Here is a 20,135-nt window from a genome sequence, read left to right on the forward strand (position 1 = left end):
GTCTTTTGATAAGGTGGATTATAAGCCACTAATGCTGAATACACGAGATATATATATATAAAATGATGTTTAGGGAGGTTTCCATCAGCATTTTCTGATGAATAATGCTAGTTCTCGCCAATCGGCTCCCCTTTGATGTACTGGAGATGTCGTGTGCTTGATGCAGCTGGCTGTTTAATGGCGAAGATTATAACTCTGAGCGAGAAATGAAGAGACAGAGAGGCGAATATATAGAGATGGATGGAGAAGGCGAGCGAGGGATGAGCGCTGCCAGCTATCAGCGCCGGAGGTTTACTGGGGACAATAACTGTGTGTGTACGTCAAGAAAAAGAACAAGAAAAGAGAAAATGTATATGAATAGATATTAGGAGTGCGAGGAATGCAGCTTGCTCGACAAAAGAGCGTGTGTGTGTGTGTGTGTGTGTTTGCATGTGTATGCCGCTGTGCCGTTTTGCATTGACAACTGACAATAGGAACTGCAAGTTTCCGGGCCATGAAAGCCCAGGGGACTCTCAGACAGCGGAAAGATAAACAGTATCATCACCCTGGGACGTTCTTCAGCCAGTCCAACATGAACAAATCCCTTTATGCACACGGCAGGATTATCATTGCTCGGCGACGGTGTGTGGCCATCACTTTGCCGGGGGGGTGGGGGGGGGTGGGGGTACTAGTCTGGGAGTCTGGAATACTAGCTTCGCACGTCACAGAACTCCGAGTCCCACTTGTTTTTGTCTACTCCACTGATTTCCACGTAATTATGCACCCAGCATAGATAGAAGCTCTGGATTCACCAGTGAGATAGCAGCCATTTTAGCGGTTCCCCCGTCCAATTCTCATTTATAGATGACACAGATATCGTGGACGTTCGGTTAGCTAGCTAACAGTGAGGAAAACGATAATCTGATGCTCAATGAGTAGATTTTCTCCTAACAACATGAACACTCAGTCATTATTAAAAAATGATAAAGGGGACATATTTCACAGAGATAACACAGCATAGATTGGGGCCATGCCGCACTGGAAAGCAAATGCCTTGCAGGAAATTGCTCTGTATGAGGTGGCATGCTGTTTAATTACTTGCATGGAGCTTCAAATCCACTGTGCTGGAACCCTGTGCTATTGAAACCTTCACCGTCTTCCAGCATCCCAAGTTATTACTTGAGCATTAAGCAGGTAGGTATTAACGGCCGATAAAGCCGCAGCCCCGGCTTAGCCCAAAAAATACATCCTTAGCATGAGAAATTGAAATTTAGCATCATTTTAGATGATCACAAATGAATCTGTAATGAGCCAGCCATCTGTTCAGCTCCACGCTCATCAACTGTCCAATCATCGCTGCACTTAGGTATTGCTTTATTCACCTCACTACTCCTCTTGAAGCCTATGAATCTAGATTCTGCAGAAGCTGCCGGTTTACACCTTTGTGTGAGAGCCGTTCCATTAAACGCTGTCAGGACCATGCAGGCTTTTAATGGTTTGGAGAGGATTGGGAAATTTCTGAGGCTGTGAAAGGCTCAAATGTAGTGGTTTCAATCCTGTTTCAAAACCTCCGCCAATTGGTGAGCTCCCACAGGCACACAGTATTCTCAAAGATAACCCAGAAGGGACTCTCATATTCTGAAAGAGACACTTGTAAAACCCTGAGTTGTGACGATCGCGCTGCAGTCGCCGCCGCCGCCGCCGCTCTGGAGAAGGCACTCATCGGCCAAGTGGGGATTTGAGAAACTGGGGTAAAGAGCAGACCTCGGTGATCATTCCTGCCCACGAGAGGGAATGATCTAATACCCCTGTCCAGGAGGGCGAGCTTTTTTCACGCCAGATTAAGGACCACACCTTACAGAGTCTCTGCAGCAAAGTCAATCTGCCTCCGGAAACTCTCTCGCCTCTTGTGTACGTATAAACAAAACCTCTTTGAGAGAGGACTTGGGGAGCAATGGCACCCAAAGGGGCAGCCACCAGGATAACCTGGCAACCTACCGCTGACCATGTCCACTTATATTGATTACTACAGCAGCTGCTGAGAGGAAAAGAGGACGGGAAGAACAAAGAGAGAGGAGAAAAATTGTCTCGGCGGGAGCACTTTCTTGCCCATCCCGCTTAATGGACCTCACCGAATTAAAGAGATCTTAACAATCCTGGGCTAATTGTGGGATCACAATATATTAACCCCGCTCCAATTCTAAAGGGTGCCATTTTGCTGCAGTTTTATTCCAAATGCTTCAATTAGCCATAAAACATGCTGGCAAGTGCTGGCAGAGCTTCTCTGCCCCCCCCCCCCCCCCCCCCCCCCCCCCCCTTCTTCAACTCAGCCTCCCCACATTGGAAAAAAGAAAGCCAACTCCAGTTGTTCATTATTAGGTGAGGCCCTTTTGTTATCAGGCAGGCTGTCTTTGAGATTGTCCTTGCCTTTAACTCTTTTATTGAGTTCTACAGAGCAGCATTGTGTTCCAGGAGATACTATTCGCACGGCCGATAACCGAAGGTGAAGGTGCTGTTTTAAACAAACACACACTCCTGAACGTCGGGGCAAATAGCCAAATTAACTCTGCTAATTGCTTCTTGAGGATTCTAAGCTCCCGAGCAAATTTTGCCAGAGCTCAAATTTTAACAAGCTTTTTTTTTTTTTTTTTTTTTTTCCAGAGCCATGCATCATTTACATGTTAAAAAGAACCAAATGTGTTGTGAGTGTGCCAGAATGATAGACCTGATCACTGAATAAACAGCAAGATGAGGTTTCAGCAGGCTGAACAGCCCTGCTGTTACCCTCCACTGCAACAGACACTCTGGATGCGGGGAGATAGAATATCTCCTATTAAATGGGTCATCTGGCTTTTAAAGTACTGTTTATTCTCAGTGACTCTTTTTTTTTTTTTTGTTGCTCAGTCTCACCACAAACAGAGGAATGGCGACCAGTTTAGCTCACACTGAAAACGCTCAATACGTTGGGCCTCAAATATCGTGTGGTGGGGTTAAATCCGCGGCTTGACAATTTAATTGCTTTGCTTCATCTCAATCTTTATTTATTTTTGCTTCTGTTCCCCGTTCTGTCAACATCTCAAAAGCATTCCCCCAGATGAGGTTAAACGACTCGCCAGACTTTCTAATCATGGCACAATCAAAAAATGGTAGAGGGGGTGTGTACGTGCGTGTGGCAAGAAGGGCGGTGGTATCAAGTCGTCACATCTCGACTCTGCCAAGAAAAGCAGTCTTGGATTTGATAAACAAATAATGTCATTCTGTGTTATTACCCCCGGCCCCCAGATTTCAGAGGAAATAAATCAAAGTCAGGCTCGCTGTTAAGGCGTTAGTCAGGCCTGACACGTCGGCCGGTCACACAGGCGCAGCATATGGCAGCGGGGAAGGAGGTGGGGGGGGGGGGAAAGAAAGGCAAGGGAGGGTGAGGTATGGTACAATGCGTGGCGGGGAGACAAATCATGGCAGCCGCCAGAGACGTCTGGTCATTTAGCATGAGCTTACTGAGATGGAGAGAGGGTGATTATGGCCTATACGAAGCGATGAAACCATACATAACGCCGTTAAGTTTCCTCTCTGTGTCTGTGTCTGCGCAAGTGAGGCAGCGGCCGGCACAGTCTGATGGTGTTCCAAATCATAAAACTAAATGTTAAACCTCCATTGTGGTCAGGGCTGTGAATGGCTCCACAACATGTAGCAGTGAACTGAAGGCTCTTGTCATTTTCCATGTGACTACAGAGTCAATAGAGCGTCTCGTTATTCTGAAACAATTTCCCAAGTAAATGATCCTGTGGAACAGGCACTGCGGATCTGCATGTCGTGGACGCAAAATTCCCAACAGGATGCATAGTCTTTCACGAATTGATTTTCGCCATCGAAAATAGAAGAAAAAAAAAAGACGGACTTCGCATATTTAAGTGGATTGGACGTGGTAGTTGCTCAATCTTCCACCCTCTGAATGCAAGCAAGACTTTGAAGTCGAAGCGCCAGGTAGCTGATTTTCGGCTTGTTCGTCCTACTTAGCTATAATGCTCTGACTGCGGTGGGCGGTGAATCCTCCACACGGTGCCTCGGTTTAAACAAAAAACGGCAGCTCTTTCAATGAAAGAGAAAAAAACTGTTGCATGAGTTGACTGTTTAGATGCCAGGTGTCTGGCTCAGTTCAGAAGGCTTTGTTGGTTATAAATCAGAGGGGAAATGGTTTGACCCATGAACGGGAAGAAGAATGAGAGAGCGAGAGAGAGAGAGAGAGAGAGAGAGAGAGAGAGGAGACAGAGTTGAGATGATGTATCTCCTGGGAACCATTTGAGACTGTTACTGCACTATCAGATGAGTTGATGGGGAATAGAGAGAGGAACAGAGATAGCAAGAGGAGGATATATCTGGGTGTATGTCTGTTAGAAAGAAGGAGTGAGCCAAAGGAAAAACAGAACTGTTGCTACACTCTGACACAGACCAGAGCCACGTCAGACACCTACCCAAGGTATGCAACCAGAATTGTTCTTCCAACTACTCTTCAGAAAGCAAAACAAACACCTTTAACTGGGAACTCTTTCGCTCATTTGCTCAGGCCGATCGTGATGTTTCTAACTTTGGGTCCCAAATCAAACACTTGGTTTTGTGGTGTTTCACAAAAGTACATAAAGAAGCAGGTATGAAACAACCTACCGCCAAGCTGTAGAAATATAAACCTAAAACGTCTCTCCAAACAGCACAAAATCCAAGCATGTGTCTTCAAATCAGCTTCCACACATTCTCATGCAGCTATCCAAATATGGAGAGGATCACATGAGGTTTTGGGGTGTCCTGGTGGAGCCCCCCCCCCCCCTCCGCCTCCGCCTCCCGTCATGCCCTGAGCTGCTGTTGTTTTCCTATTCCAGCCGTCCAACAGATGGTCCAAGCAACCATTTGCTAACACCACCAAATCACACACCATCATAATGATTGGACACTCGCTCTTTTGTTTTGGCAGCTCCTTCCCAATCGGCCTGGCACGAGGCAACACTGATTGCTGTGATTGCTCTGACTGTGCCTTGCTCTGACAGTCGCAGCAGGAGGGGGAGAAACACAGAGATTTGGAGGCTCAAATAAGGAATATTCAGCGAGATGCAGAGATGGGATGAAGAATGGTGCTTCCCTCTGCTTTTTTTTTTTTTTTTCTTTCTCCTAATGGCATGCAAATAGCTATTTGCTTAAGTCGGCAGCTCTGAATGTGCACTACTAAGCAAGGGGCCTTTGAACCCACTGTTATACTGCTGATAATGTGCCGGCGGAACACAGAGAGGGGGACAGGCTGACTGCAGAGCAGCGCAGAGACCGTCTCCACTGTCCATCTTGCTGTCACATTTCCTGGCTAGAATATAAGTCTGTCATCAGCAGTCAAGTGTCCTTATCTATGAAACAATTACACACAGAGAGACGCCTGGTCACTCTGATTTTGGCATTTGCATAGATTTTGAAGGGGGAGCAGAGCGGATGAGAATTTCTTGTTTTTTTTTTTTTTCGCACAGAGGACTCAATGTTATTATCTGCTGCTGACACTACCTTTACACACGCGCGCACACACACACACACACACCTGCACCGTGCAGCTCCTGACCTTTCAGGCCCTGCCAAGCCCATCGAAGGGTTTGTGGCATTTCATTTGTCATAGTAATGTCTTCCTCGGAGTGATGCCAACACGAGGAGAGCCAGGATAGGGTGGACTGGATAGAGCGGTCCGCAGCGCTTCAAACAATAGACACCTCGAGGTGTGTTTTTGTGTCACTCCAACCGCCGAACATCTCCGCGTGCACGTTTTTCCTACGTATGACAGGGGAGCCAATTTCACAAATTTATGGTAATTGAAATGGCAGAATCTTTTGGGGGGAAATGCAGTCAATTTGATTCCGCAGCAAAAAAGGTCACCCTATTCAATTTGCACTCAATGCCATACGTGGTGCGACAGGGAAACACCTGAAAGCAAATGATCTTATCGAGGCCTCACAGGCTTCACCACTTACCCGCTGCATAAAAGCTATTTGCTGATTGCTAAATAAACGCATTATCTTTTACCTTGATTTTCGGAATGCATGCATGTCGGTTCTGGACCCGGGTAGAAGGCAGACACTGCAAGTGTGCGCGCCTCTTATCCGTGACGTGACTTTGTGAGCGTGCTATCTGCGCGTTTTCTTTTTCAGTCGCACACTTTTGCTGTGTGTGTATGGGCCGCACGAGTGCAAGATGTGGTCGAACACAGAGGACTTCACAAGTCTTCGCTTGTACTAACAATGTGGGCTCGCGCCTATCTTTACAAGAGAAGAAATAAAAAAACACATCAAAGGGTCCGTGCACCAAAGTCGATACAATCCCAACTCTTCAACATGAGACAGAGATGCTATGAGAACTGGTGAGTGAGGCCATGAAAGCCTAAAGAATCTCTCTTTGTAGAAGCAACATTGGCTGTTGAGGTGAATTTCATCCTAATCTTGGGGTCTACTCCCTGTGGAATACTGATCGTGTTGCCTTTACTCATGATCGGCTCGCCTTTTGACAGCTTACATTCAGCTGAGCATACCCACCGCACCTGCACACGCTAGCGGACCGTGCAATGTCTGCCAAATGAGCGGTGATCAATGCACAGTTGACCACTCGATGACAAGCGTCCGACACTTGAAATCCCCTCTCTGTCTGCCCATCAAGTTATTACACAACAAAGCCCACGGCAATGTGAAAAGAGGTTTGGCGAGAGGCGCATTGTCTGAAAATGGCCTTCTGGAAAAGAGCTGATCAACAGGCGGACAATTTTAGAGCTGTTGACTCCCTCAGGTCGACAGCGCTATCATGGCAGACGCATGCCGCAGATTTACCCGATACTCTACTTCAGATTCACACATTTTTCGCGATGCGACTCGTCAAAAGCACGGCTGCTCTCTGCAAAATATTCATGCTTACGTGATGAAAGTGAGTTCATGCTAAGGATTTTTCAAGAGCTGAAGGTATGAGAACCAAATGTTTTTACATCTACCTGTGAAATTCTTACTTCCCAATACTCTTTTCTCTTGCAGGAAACAAGACAATATTTTCATATAAACAACTTTTTATTTAGCAAAACAGTAGCATACCCTCTTGGGTGACAAAATGCCTGTAAAAAGCCTCTGCTTTCCCTTCAGACTCAGGAGCTACTGATTGGGCAGTAAGTGAGTCATCCAAGCATCAAGTCACTCATGCAGCCTTAGAGCCTCAGAGAGCCTCTTGAACTATTTGAGGCCTGTGCAGACTTAAATGCTTCGGTGGGAGGTGGGTAGGGGTGGGGGTGGGGAATAAGCTGAAGCTGTAAGCATGCAGTGCACATCATGCAGCTTATTTCGAGCAGGAAAGTTTTTTTTTTCTTTTTTTCCTGCATGGATGACAAAGCTCTTAAAAACTGCCTCCAAACCAGGTGAAACTAGTCCTTCACAAGTTTAAAAGCAAGGGTAAAAAAAAAACAAAAAAAAAACCTTAAAACTGAAAGATTAAATAAACTGAACTTTTACTTCTCAGACAATTTTGTTCAGCAAGTTCAATCGTGATTTCAAAAATCTAAACTCCTTCAACTTGCCACCTACATACACCCATCAGCGACACCATTATTGGGTTACTCGTTAATATTAACTAGCTCTTCTTAAAAAGAAATTCTGCGGAAAGTAGTTTAGTCATTACTAATGGATGCAGAGTTGGCTCTAAATTACTTGAGTGTTTGGCTCGAAAAAGATGTGCTTCAAACAGACTGAGAGAAGATCGCAAACAACCAGTGCAGGAGGACTGGCTGAGGCTGCTGGGCACGCTGGCGGTGATCAAACACACACACACACACACACACACACCTGAGATCGATTGGCCTTTGCTGGAGAGGGGAAACAGCCCATCGTCCAAGACTGACAGGGCTTCACCATGAATCACGCCACGCGCTGACTGAAGGTTTCCCTCCATCCTGTTTCCCTCTCTCGCTGTCTGGCCCCGCCACACCACCACCACCCCCCCCCTCTGTCTAGTCTCTTGATTCGTGCCATTTTCTCACGACTGGGGCTACTGCTTTCACAGTTTCCTCTGCACACCTCCACTTGTCACTCTTTGATCAGTTCATTTCGTCTGCGTGCTCGCAACCCCCTGCGCTACCCCGCTCCTGTTTTTTTTTTTTTTTTTTTATATTGCATTTAGGAAGCGAGTTTGAAAGCATTCGAGGAAACCTCAGTTCGTATCTTCCACCCCACTGTAAAGTGTACACTATTAAATAATACAGAGGGAGCCGGTCTTATCGCATGGCATCGTTGCAACATGTGGCTGTGTGTGTGAGAGTATGAGTTTGGGGGGGGTTGGGTGGGGGGGGTGGATTATTGGCTTAGTGTTTTGGCCAGGTTAAAGTGAAACTGCCCTGAAAGGCTCTTAGTGGAGATTACCCCAGGTACTAAAAATAGTCATTTCCACCCAATGCAGACACACACACACACACACACACACACACACACACACACACACACACACACACACACACGAGAGCACACAAAACAGAAAGCAAGAAGAGAAAAGAAAAGTGAAAAGTGTCGCGTCTCGCCATAAACGACCCGCTATCTGATTTGTGCGTGGGCTGTCTCGATTACATGAAGACACACACACTCTCGCGCGCACGGACGCATCGGCGGCTCTGATGTGATGAGAAGGATGGGTATTCACTGGAGGCCTGGGATCAGCTGGGGCAGGAACACCAAACTATGCCTCAATCAGCAGCAGTGGCCCATTGGGAGCATGCACTGTGTGTGTGTGTGCGCGCGTGTGTGTGTGTGTGTGAGAGAGATAGAGAGAGAGAGAAAAAGAAGCAACCACCACCAGACCAAAAGATGTTCCCTTGCTCTTTTTCCAAACATTCCCTGAGGGGACTTTTTTTTTTTTTTTCTTCTTCTTCTTTTGGGCCATATCCACCCCCTCTGCTTTGCTACCCTTTTATTTTTTCCAACCCTCACTCCCTCCTTCCTTCCAGCCTTTCTTTCCAGAAGCGACTGTTGGAGGCCAGAATATATTTGTTTAGCCACTGCTGCTCCAGCCTCCCATCATCCAGGAACAAATGCCTTGCCTTGGGAGCGAAGAGACAAGGGGGGAGGAAGGGAGACGGGAGCCCACAGTGTTACGGGGCGGCGGGGCTGAGGGCTCTTGTTGTGGAGTGGATCTGACAGACGCTCCAAGATGACACAGGCTTGGACAGCCCGCGTCTGCATCTCTCTGCTATATATGTTCACCTATTTGTCTGCACTCCCTCTCATTTGTGCATCTTGAAACGGCACAGCCGCAGGTCTGCGGGCGCAGTTTGCCTCCGGTTCGACAGTGACGGAGGATTTTCTTCTATCAGACGTCGCAAACAACGTATCAGCACAGGAAAACTGAGGAGAACTCCAGATGAGGAAAGTATGGTGTATTCTAATAAGACGCACTTGAAAAAAAAAAAAAAAAAAAAAAAATCATATTATACAGTGGAATATGATAATTCAGACACCCTTTGCTGGAGCAGTGAACTGGTGCGGGTGGTGTACTCTCAAATGTCAGCATAAATTTGCAAAATAAACGCAACCGGCATTCAGCAGGGAGTGGGAACAGGGACAATAAGGGTCTCTGCTGCTGGCGTGTGTGCGTGTGTGTGTGTGTTAGACAGCAGCTCTATGACTTTGTGTTTATTCCTGTTCAAACTCACAGGAACTATATTGCCAACAAGTGTTTGAGCTAATCTACGCTTATATGTGTTTGAGGGTGGGAGGGGGGGGGGGGGGGGGGGGGGGGGGGGGGAAGCAGGGCTGCTCGAGGCAAACGTTTCGCCGCGGCGTGTTTTATCAAAGCCTGCTAAGGATGACCCAATCAATCTAATCTGCCTTTACTTAGGAATAAGCGTCGGAGCATCTGTCAAATAAGGCACAAACAAGCGAGACAAAGCACCATAATGCCTCGTGAAGGCTGAAGCCATCCCAAACCGCAGCCTGTTGGGAGTGATATATTCTCGTGAATGACACGCCGCACATATGTGTGCTCACATGCATCCACTTACAGCATGTCCCTGTACAATATCACAGTAATGCTTTTAAGCCACGGCATCTTATTTTACTACCTACTAAGCCCACAACCTTTTACTTCCAATCCGCGGGCTTTGGTTTGGGTTGGCACACGTTCAAGCTGCGTCGGAGTCTATATGTTTGTCTATTTCCCGACACATCTGCTCCCGTGTCGCTCAGTCTTGTCATGCGCTGGCCCTTTTTTTTTTGTCTCTGCGCGCCCGTCCCCTTGTTTCACTTTTCGCCGCCTGCCCTTGTCCCATTGTCCCACCTGTCCATCCGTCAGCGGCGTATCTCACAACACGACGGCTATAACAATGAAAACATGTCAGACGGTAAACCCGGTGCCAATATTATGTTCATAATCGGGCAGTGCGGCTCTCAGCCTGCACCGGCTGTAAATGTCTATATCTGTCTGAGGAGGGCGAACCGCAGCGCCGCATGGCCGCCGCCGGGACGTCCAAACTGGAATCTGGACAATCCCAAACTAAAAAGACACACTTCCATCAATCAGATGATTGAAGTCTGACTTGAAATCTGAGCGGAGAGACCTGTGGTTGAAGAGACACTGGGTCACACTTCTATGGTGTTATCTTTGGCAGTACATCGGGAACTTATTGGAGTAGCTACCCCTTAACAACTGCTGCTCAAAATAGACCCTGGACTTTCACGGTCGGCCCGTTCTGAAGAGGTGTCAAACACGGTGCGCCAGGAGCGATAGCTATGTGCGCGTGTGAGTGTGTGTGTGCGCGCTGCAAGGGGTGGGGGGGGTGGGGGGGGTGTATCATTCTCCACATTTTGTGTCAGGGACAGTTGGGACAGTGGCAGGGAATGGAGCAGAAGGCCAGCCAGGGGACAGCTTGTGATAGATGCTGCTCACGAAACGGGACACACACACACACACACACACACACACACACACACACACACACACATAGACTCAGACACGGACAGGAACACTGACTAATGCACATCCATACACAGTCTCGCATTGCTTCCAACTTCCCCTTGCCCCCCACCCCAACTAACAATCAAATAGGACTTCCCTTGATGTGGAAGCATTATTTTTGGCCTCAGCTGTAACCAAGGTGAAACCTGCTTGCTCATTTGCGACTGCGAAGCGCAACCCGAACAAAGGACTCGACGCACGAGGCGCAGCGGGTGTTTGTCTTTCTGTCAGAGCTGCAAATCATTCCAACAGTTGGCTTACTTAACTAATAAACACGGGTTCAAACTTCCAGGGAGCGAGTTGTTTGATGAGGACATTTAAAAGGAGGGCCTCAGCGTGACAGCTGCACCCAGCTGTTACACATGTTACCAAAGACAGCCGTGATAATCCGCTACCTGCATTTTTTTTTTTTTTTTTTTTTTTTCCCCTCAGAACACTCGCACATTGATTTGCTAAGTGGACGTAAGAGAGCATGGAAAAACTCCAGACAAAGAACGAGTACACTGGCAGGCTTTAAAGCTGGGCAGTTATTAACACTTTCTCTAATCTTCAACTTCTGAATGGATGTTTTTTTCTGTTCTGTGTGGAGGCCAATCAAGGGGGGCGGGGGGGGGCACAGGAAGTACAGCTGCAGTCCCGGTCTTCTGATCCTTGCCGAGCAGCAAACTTTCCTCTGTCAGATTAAGTAGGATTAACTGGGTCCTGCTGTATGATGAACTGAGAACTTCATATGTTGACTCGAAACTTTCCAAAGATGGAAAAAAAAAAAAAAAGAAAAAAAAAAACCTGGTCAGGAAAATGCATTACTTGCTTTGAAACCCCAGTTTTTTCACAGCTTAATCAGAAACCTTTCCATTTCCCTCAGCATAATACAATAGCTGCTGGCTTGTTGAGTGTGTGAAAACATCACCCGCTTACTGCGACGTACAGTATCCTGCGCGGAGACGGACACGTGCTCGGCTGTGCGGGAGCATGTGCGCATGCAGGCAAACAAATACCAGCACGGTTTCCTCGCTCAGAGGCAGCTCCCTCATCAGGGTCCTCAGTGGGTGCGAAGTTCCATTGTGTTTTAAAATGACACACATGCACACACACACACAAGCACATGCAGACACTTTCTTTGGTATTTTTATCCATCCCCAGAGCCACTTGGTGGCTGCAAGCCATATCACTCTCAGACGACAGAGGAGCCACGCTCACACCAGCTCGTACTTAAGCCTCCCCCCCCCAATAGTGCGTGTGCGTGTGTGTGTGTGCGTGTGTGTGTGTTGGGGTGGCCCCACAGAGGTAGAATGTGTGGTGATATAAAGAGAATCTGAAAAGGTGGTGCTGGGGAGGAGGTCAAACGTGGAAAGAATTTCGTCTGTTATCAACTGTTGGCTGTAAGGCCACAAACCACACACACACACACACACACACACACAACAGAGCCCCCTGAACATGTGACTACATGACAGAACTACAGGCGCACACATGGACTGCCTCCTCAGACAGGGTTTTTCCTCCTGAGGCGAGGCTAAAGCATCCAATCTCGGTCTTTCTTGTCTATCTCTGGCACTGATAAAGGCCTATAATGAACTGGGGACTGGAACTCAGTCCCAAGACCGATGGCTTTATGGCCCTGGCCAGATCATCACCCTCTGTGGACTTCGTTTGTCACCGAGTGAGAACAGAAAGAGAGATTCAGATGGAAAGAAAAGGATAGGGGGAGGGAGGGAGGGAGGAGAGAGAGAGGAGGGGAATGGTGGGGGCAAAGATTAAGGTTTTACACTTCAACCTTTGAGAAGCATTTTGCAACACAACCAGCGTGTCCAGAGTTTACTACACACACGTTCTGTCAGATGTGTGCCGCATTCACGACTCCGGGCTGAAATAAACGCTCAAAGTTTTGATAAGACATCCTACTGTCGCGGCCAGGATCCAAACAAGAGGACAAAGGTCCTCCCGGGCTTATCGCCCCGCACTTTATCGCTTCTTTTGTACTTCGGAGCAGCGTAAAGGCATGTTTGTAAACTGGTAATGGCCGTGCATTTTCTTTGGCTCGCATTCAAGAAGGAGATAGCATGTTGTGTTTACTGCGGCATGTTTTTATTCCTCACAGCTGAACCTTCGGACAGCTCATAATAAAAAAAAAAAAAAAATCCCTGCAGCAACATAGCAGGTTGAAAATGATCAAATCCGATGAGAGAAAAAAAAAACGGATGAATGTGAACAGTATTTGCGTTTTTTTTTTTTAAATAACCATAAGCTTTACTTACCTCAAAAAGATTGGACGCTTCATTCCCATACTGCGTGGAAATGATCTCTGATTGGTCACTGTACCATTTGAGGCCACCCAGGAAGCTGTCTGCGTCTAAGTCACTGACATCCAGCTCCGAGAGGTCAAGTTCAGGTAGGTCTGGACAGAGGGGCTGGTCTTCACCAACCAAGGCAGCACACTGGGGGGGAAAACAAAGAGGAACAGTCAGAGAGAAACAGACACATCTGTTTAATGTGGACATCAGACAATGAGTTATCTGAGCCAAGCCGGGAAACAATGGGGGGACTGAAAGTCTGGACCGCAGTCAAAAGTCTTCTGAAACCTGTGGCTGAGTCTTAAAAGAAAGGAAATTCACATACCTGCGCATCATAACAGCTTAAATATCAACCTTTGGCGTCTCGCCTTAGTTACACATTAATTTCAGAATTCCTTTATTTGATTGGTTTGAAAATGTCGTCCTGTGCCGCGTTTTCCGTCCAAGATTAATTCATCACTCGTCTCACTACGGCTCTGGGGATTATTAACAGAAAGTTTTGACAGGCAGCAGGTCAGCTCGTTTTGCACAACAATGTGCAAACCTGAGATGTGCTCAACCTTTAGTACGCCGCGTACACAACAGTCGGTATGGCCTCCCTGTTAGTAAATGCAGCCTGTTGACATTTTGTTATTCACTGGCCACTTTTATGTAATGTAGCCAATGTGTACTGTATGTAGCAGCTGTTCCTGCTTCCTCCACACACAAATCATCGGCTCTGTTCTGGCTGCCAGCAAGGGTTGCAGAGTGGGACTGAAAAAAAAAAAAAAAAAAAAAAAAAAAGGTGTCTTGATGGATGGGAGAGGAGGCAACAAGTCTACAGCTGTTTTTGCAGATTATGTACAAACCCTTTTCTTCATGTTGCACAGTGTGAAGTACCTCACATTAGGAGTAATATGCTCATTTTCAGTATGCAGCCCCACAGGCAGGAAAACAACAGCTGAAACGAGCAAAAAGTCAGGAAAAAAAAAAAACCCATTGTGCTCCGCTCGTTGCAAGGTGAGCAAACTTTGAGCTCTATAGTCAGCTGGTCATTAAAAACCACAAACACCCCAGACCTGAGGCGTGTTTACACTCTGTGACTGTGAAAATGCAAATCCAAGCCCGAGAAAACGGCTTTGTGGCAGCTGCCTAATAGGCCACACGCTCCCTAAATTAGTTGACAACACGTCAGGCGATGTATGAACGCCACGGGGGGCGGCCTTAAGAAAGATATAAGGTAGATCTCCTCGGGCGCAGCCGGGGGGTATTTGGCCTGCAGACTGAGCAGGGGTGAGAGCTCGAGTTCGGCTCAGGGCAAAGCTGAGAGGATGCCGTGCCAAGTAGGAAAAACCGCCCAGACACCGGTGTCACAGTTCATCTGTCCTCGGAATCGCACCAACACGAATACACGATGACTTAGACTGTGATGAGACAAATCCGTTCTGTTGCAATCGCAGCAGCAGCAGCGGCGGCGGAGGGGACAGATTCACTGCGTCTTAGGCTTCCCCCTGAGATGATCCAGTCAGACAAGGCACGGCATGGAAATGAAAAAAAAAGAAAGAAAGAAAAAGAAAAAAAAACAGACTGTTTGGATATTCTGAGGCTGGATGTCCTATATGCTCAATTATCTTATGGGCTTCTTAGTGAACTAATGAAATAGCGCCGCCAGACAGACGATCAGGGTGCACCACAGCGCTCCGGTGATTTACGCACGCATCGCACATAAAAGCACCTGCTCGGAGGATTATTAGTGGACGGTCCGTGGTGCCGATTGACAGTTGTTTCCTTTGCAAAGCAGGAATTTCGTGCATTTCTGCAAACAGAAGCGGTCGAAAAAGAAGCTGCGCGCATTCGTGGGGCTTGGCATCGCGAAAACTAAAACGCGACGACACACCGAGCACTACCTGGATTAAAGTGCCGAGGAAGGTGTACGAAAGGGGGAAAACAACACCAAAATCAATCTGAAACATCTAATCAGCACTTTTACTGAGGGAAAAAGCAAGCTTCTTTCGTGCCGTCTCATCACGCAGCCGACACAGGCAGACTGCAGTCATATCATGAACGAGTTACTGTGGAAAAACCTCTGAAGCACATGTATGCAGAGGAGTGCCTATGCATAGACAGCTCGCCCTGAACAACGTGCATGAACTTTGGGGGGGAAAATGAAACGAATAAGGATCCTTTTGATGTGCGTTATTATCTGCGTGCACTTTAACCAGGTGAGGCGTGCGACCCGCGCCAAAGACGGCTAATTAAACGCTGAATGGAAACCTGGAGGTTGGTTTCACAGTCATGTTCAGAGGAAACAACAAGCGGTGTTGCCACATCTAATTTTCAGCGATCGACTCGATCCGGACGCGGCACTGCTCCCCAGGCCGGGGCAGCGCTGCCCCCCCGGCCGGGATGTTGGCACGCAGACGCGGCCGGCACCGGTAATATTATGATGCTCCTGCGCAACGCCGGATAGCGGCGGTGCCTCGGCGTGCACAAACCTCTGCTCTCGCATCTGGAAAATAACAAGCGCTATATCCCGACACCGCACATCAAAAGGGACCTTTTTTTTTTGATCGCCAGGCGGACTTCACGCGTCAGCGAAATACCTGACTTTGAGACATTTCAGCCATTTCGCCATGAAGCCCCTTCTCTCGGCACCGGAGCGCGTAACAGTCCGCGTTTGGGAAGATATCCGCCAGCTCGCTCCGACTGAACAGGGATCCTACAGAGGGGAAGCGATGGTCCTGAGCCCGTGCGCGCGTTACAACAACAACTACATCTTAAACTGGGATGGAAAAAGAGAGACTCCGCTTGTCACATATCCCCCGTGTTGTATATCCCTCGCATCCTCAACTGCGTCCAGACGCGCATAACGCCGGCATGCACCGGCACCGGGGGAGGAGGAGGAAGAGAAGGAGGAGAGACTTATGTGGAAATCACCGTCTCGGGTTGTCAGTGCTGTCCATCGTTCCAGGGAGAGAGAGAGAAAAAAAACAAAGTCCACAAGGCTAGAAAGATGAAAGAAGTCGGGTTCTTTTCTTTCTTTTCGTTTTTTTTTTTTTTTTTTTAAGATGCGCTCACCTCTAATTCTCTCCACACCGAGTCCTGGTTACACCTGTCCCACGCCATCCAGCCACTGAATGACGGTCCGAAAAGAAAAAAAAAAAAAAAAAAAAAAAAAAAAAAAAAAAAAAGAAAAAGAAAAAAAAAGAAAGAAATCAAGTAAAAAAGAAATCCACACACGCTTCCCAGTCGCGCTCACACAGGCAACTGCTGCCCCTCGCCGAGAATGAACCGAGGGCACCTGTCTTACAACTGCTTTCCATCACATGACAAAGCTATTAAAAGTAGGCAGGGGAGTGACTCCGCGTCCACGCTACTCGCCAGTGACGCGCGGTGAGCAGGCGGGGTCTGGCTGCGCACATAGTAAAATCCTCTCTGTGCACTGCAAAAAATGTCTATCTGCCTTCAAACCACACCAACAGCTCAGTAGATTTTTTTTTTCTCGATAAGGAAAACGTGTTTGCTTAATAATTCATACACTTATGTGTGGGGTAGACTGACAATATGCACAGAAATGTATTTTCAAATGCATTTAGTTTGCTGGATTTAAATATTATTAGATAGTCTTTCTCTGGATTTCATCTATGTTCAAGAACTGGCTTCATTTGTGTGTGAAAATCACTGTCTAAAATCACTGGATCTACAATGTAATTACTATTAATTTGGATCTGATCACTCAAAGCTTTTATTTTTTTAGAATGAACTTGCAAAGCCAGCACTTTCAGTGATCCCAGGCCTGTCATCTTCTCTAGATGGCACAAAGACTTTGCGAAGTGAGCGCGCACAGAAAAAAGAAGAAAAAAGTGTCAGTGTGATCTGTCACACATTAAGCTTCAGCTGCGTAATTACAGGCAGACACAAAATATGCTATTTTCCCGTTTAATTGCGCTATTGCTCATCCAGAGATCAAGTACCCCCCTGCTGTTTTGAGTCATTCCTGTTTTACATTGAGTTTGGAGTGTAACCTAAAATGCCTGAGTCTGACAGTGTAGGATATCAAAGACGGTAATTCAGCCTTTCGGAGAGTGTTTCTTTGTCCATTCAGAGGCAGTAAAGAGGACAGGTGGCAGTATCAACCCTGTATACAGTATCAACAGGACGTGTATAGGCAACACTACCTCACAGTGAAATAACAACAGAAGCCTTGTGGACATTTCAAACAGAGCAGTTGGGGAGGCTGACAGGCGTGCTGCAGGAGGAGTTCACTCTCACTCTGATTCTCTTCTATTGATCACATGTTCATGCTTTAGCAGAGGCATATACATTTGTGCATATAATCTCTATAGTCCATATAATCTTATTTACTGAACACTTTATCTAACATGATCATAATAGATAAGATTCCCCATTTTTTCCAAACTGACAATAACATTGTAATCCAACCTGACACATGCTCCAGATTTAAACTCAGTCCAGCAAGTCTTGTTTTGTTTACTTATTTTAAACTCATTTTACATTTATGGGATTGTATTGTAGGACAGGAGGAGGATGTCATAGCAAACTGGCAGAAACTTCAGCAAACATCCTGACTGTCGGGTCTCCTTCTGTGTCTTCGTAAAAATCTCACCTGCTTTGTCCCTTCCTGTTTCTCACCTGTCTCGTCTTCATCACTGCACACCTTTTGTTCCTGTCTGCCCTCCTTCTGTGCCTCAATGTGCTTCACCTTGTCTTACTCTCTTGGACTCTCCAAAGGATATCTTTGCCTTGATGTGGAACCTTATCCAATAACAAAGTTGAATTCAAGTCAAGTCACATGGAGAAGCAGAGCTTCTTCATGTCTGTCTCATCTTTGCAAACTTTCATTTTGGGAATTTCTGTGGCTGAAGGCCCACAACCCACACATTGACTGGTCCATTAGTGGCATCAAGTCCCAGAGCAGACCTTGTCAGGTGAACCATTTATCTGCACCACCTACCGACACCACACCCTCATGAGACTACCCCAAACCCCAGTGTCTGATTCACCTCATGTATACTCATGTATACTTGGTGACAAGTCTACTGGGACTTGAAGGGGGTCTTCAGTAAGACCTGGGCTACCTCCCCTCCTTCTCATTGTGCCTCTGACTGTACCGTAGACCTGCTTCCCGGCACCTCACCTTTGCAGGAAAGACTGTACTCCTTGTCCCCACCCAAAAGCAAAGCCATGACAGACTACATCGAGTCCTCCCCTGTTGCCAGAATCTTCCGATCCTCCTCATGTCCCATGAGGTCCAAAAGGACAAGATGCTCCATTCCTGCATTGATTACTGAGGGCTGAATGACATTACTGTCAAGAACAGGTACGTCCTCCCACTCTACCTTTGAACTTTTGCACACAGCAAATTTTCTAGTGTTGAATTAACTCTGAAAGTGTTAAAGAGTGGTCTCATATATACACTTTTGTAGTGTTAAAATCTCAACACTGACCAGTGTTAATTTTCTAATGCTGACACTCTGTAGAGTTATATTAATATTCCTCTCTGTTGACCAGTGTTCCTATTTAACTCTATACAGTGTTAAGTCTTAGAATGAACACTTTAAAGTGTATATATTAACACTTACATTTAACACTACAAAAGTGTATATATGAGACCACTCTTAACACTTTCAGAGTTAATTCAACACTGGAAAATTTGCTGTGCAGGGTGCCAAGACCCTCACAGAGTTGGACCTCTGCAATAGCAATGCACCTGGGGTGGATGAAGGACAGAGCTGAGTGAAGACAGCTTTGAACAGCCCCAGTGGACATTAGAATAGAAATACTTTATTAATCCCTGGTGGAAAATTCACTGGCTCATTCAAAGTGTCCAAAATCATTGACCCATCTGCAGTAAGACTCAAACTACTCAAGTTCTTTAAGATTCACCATACCCTCCACATCAGTCTTCCGATTCCAGAATATTCCAGTGCCTATGTGGTCAAGAGACTACCCACTGTGCACAGATGAGGGCGTGGACATCTGCACTTGGCGGACTGGGAGGGTTGTGGGCTGGAGAAGCGGTCCTGGGAACCCTGAGCAATATTCAAGATCCCCAACTCACTATGGACCTCCATGGGCTCCATCCTGAGGGCCCTGGGCCCTGGTACTGCCAGGTCTCCTGTGTCTAAGTCAAGCCTGTGTGTCTCACCCGTTTTGTCCTTTCCTGTTTTATTAATGCTCACTTATTTCGTCTTTGTCACTGCATACTATTCCTTCCTGTTTGCCCTCCCTCAGTGCATCTAATCCCATCAATGTGCTTCACCTAAGTGTTCCTCTCCCTTGTTAAGCCTGTTTCCGTCCATGTCTTGCTGCCAGATCATCATTGTACCTTTGTGTTGAGGCATCTTGTGTGTTTCCCCGTATTTTTAGTGTTTAGTTGTGGTTGGTCTTAGTCATGGTTTTAGATTTCTGCTTGTGTTTTGGATTACTCTTTTGGACTCGCCTCAGAATATTTTTTTTACCTTGTTTTGCAACATTATTCAGTATGTCTGATTTGTTACATGAGTCTATTTTTGGGCCCACCATTGATCTGGGATGCATCCATTCAAAAGTATTTCCCATTAAGGAGCATTTTCATGCTATAGATTATGTGAGAGATGCAATTTTAGTCAGTTAACACCAGAGGAATGCATAAATATGAACTGTGGCTATATAACTTTGTATAGTCTTCCTTTCTTGTTTTATTGGATAATAAATAGATAATAAGACGCTGTGTTACTTCCTAAAACCAGTAAATCATCACGTCATACTTCCATTGAGGTTTCTCTGTCGAGCGTGCATACTGAGAAAACTGCACTGCTGCATAACATTTGAAGCAAACCCTGATTGTAAAATCCGGAGTTATTTTTCCTGTTTGAACGTTAAATT

General features: G+C 46.6%; 1 protein-coding gene across 1 annotated transcript in view; it reads right to left on the bottom strand.

Moving 5' to 3' along the window:
• Positions 1–20,135, bottom strand: part of ppargc1a (peroxisome proliferator-activated receptor gamma, coactivator 1 alpha) — a 266,147-nt gene that overhangs the window by 19,305 nt on the left and 226,707 nt on the right. The window contains 1 exon segment of the mRNA XM_030088542.1: positions 13,233–13,412. Coding sequence (XP_029944402.1) covers positions 13,233–13,412 — 180 coding nt within the window.

Source organism: Salarias fasciatus, chromosome 3 (genome assembly GCF_902148845.1).
Source record: "Salarias fasciatus chromosome 3, fSalaFa1.1, whole genome shotgun sequence".
In the NCBI taxonomy this organism is placed as follows: Eukaryota; Metazoa; Chordata; class Actinopteri; order Blenniiformes; family Blenniidae; genus Salarias; species Salarias fasciatus.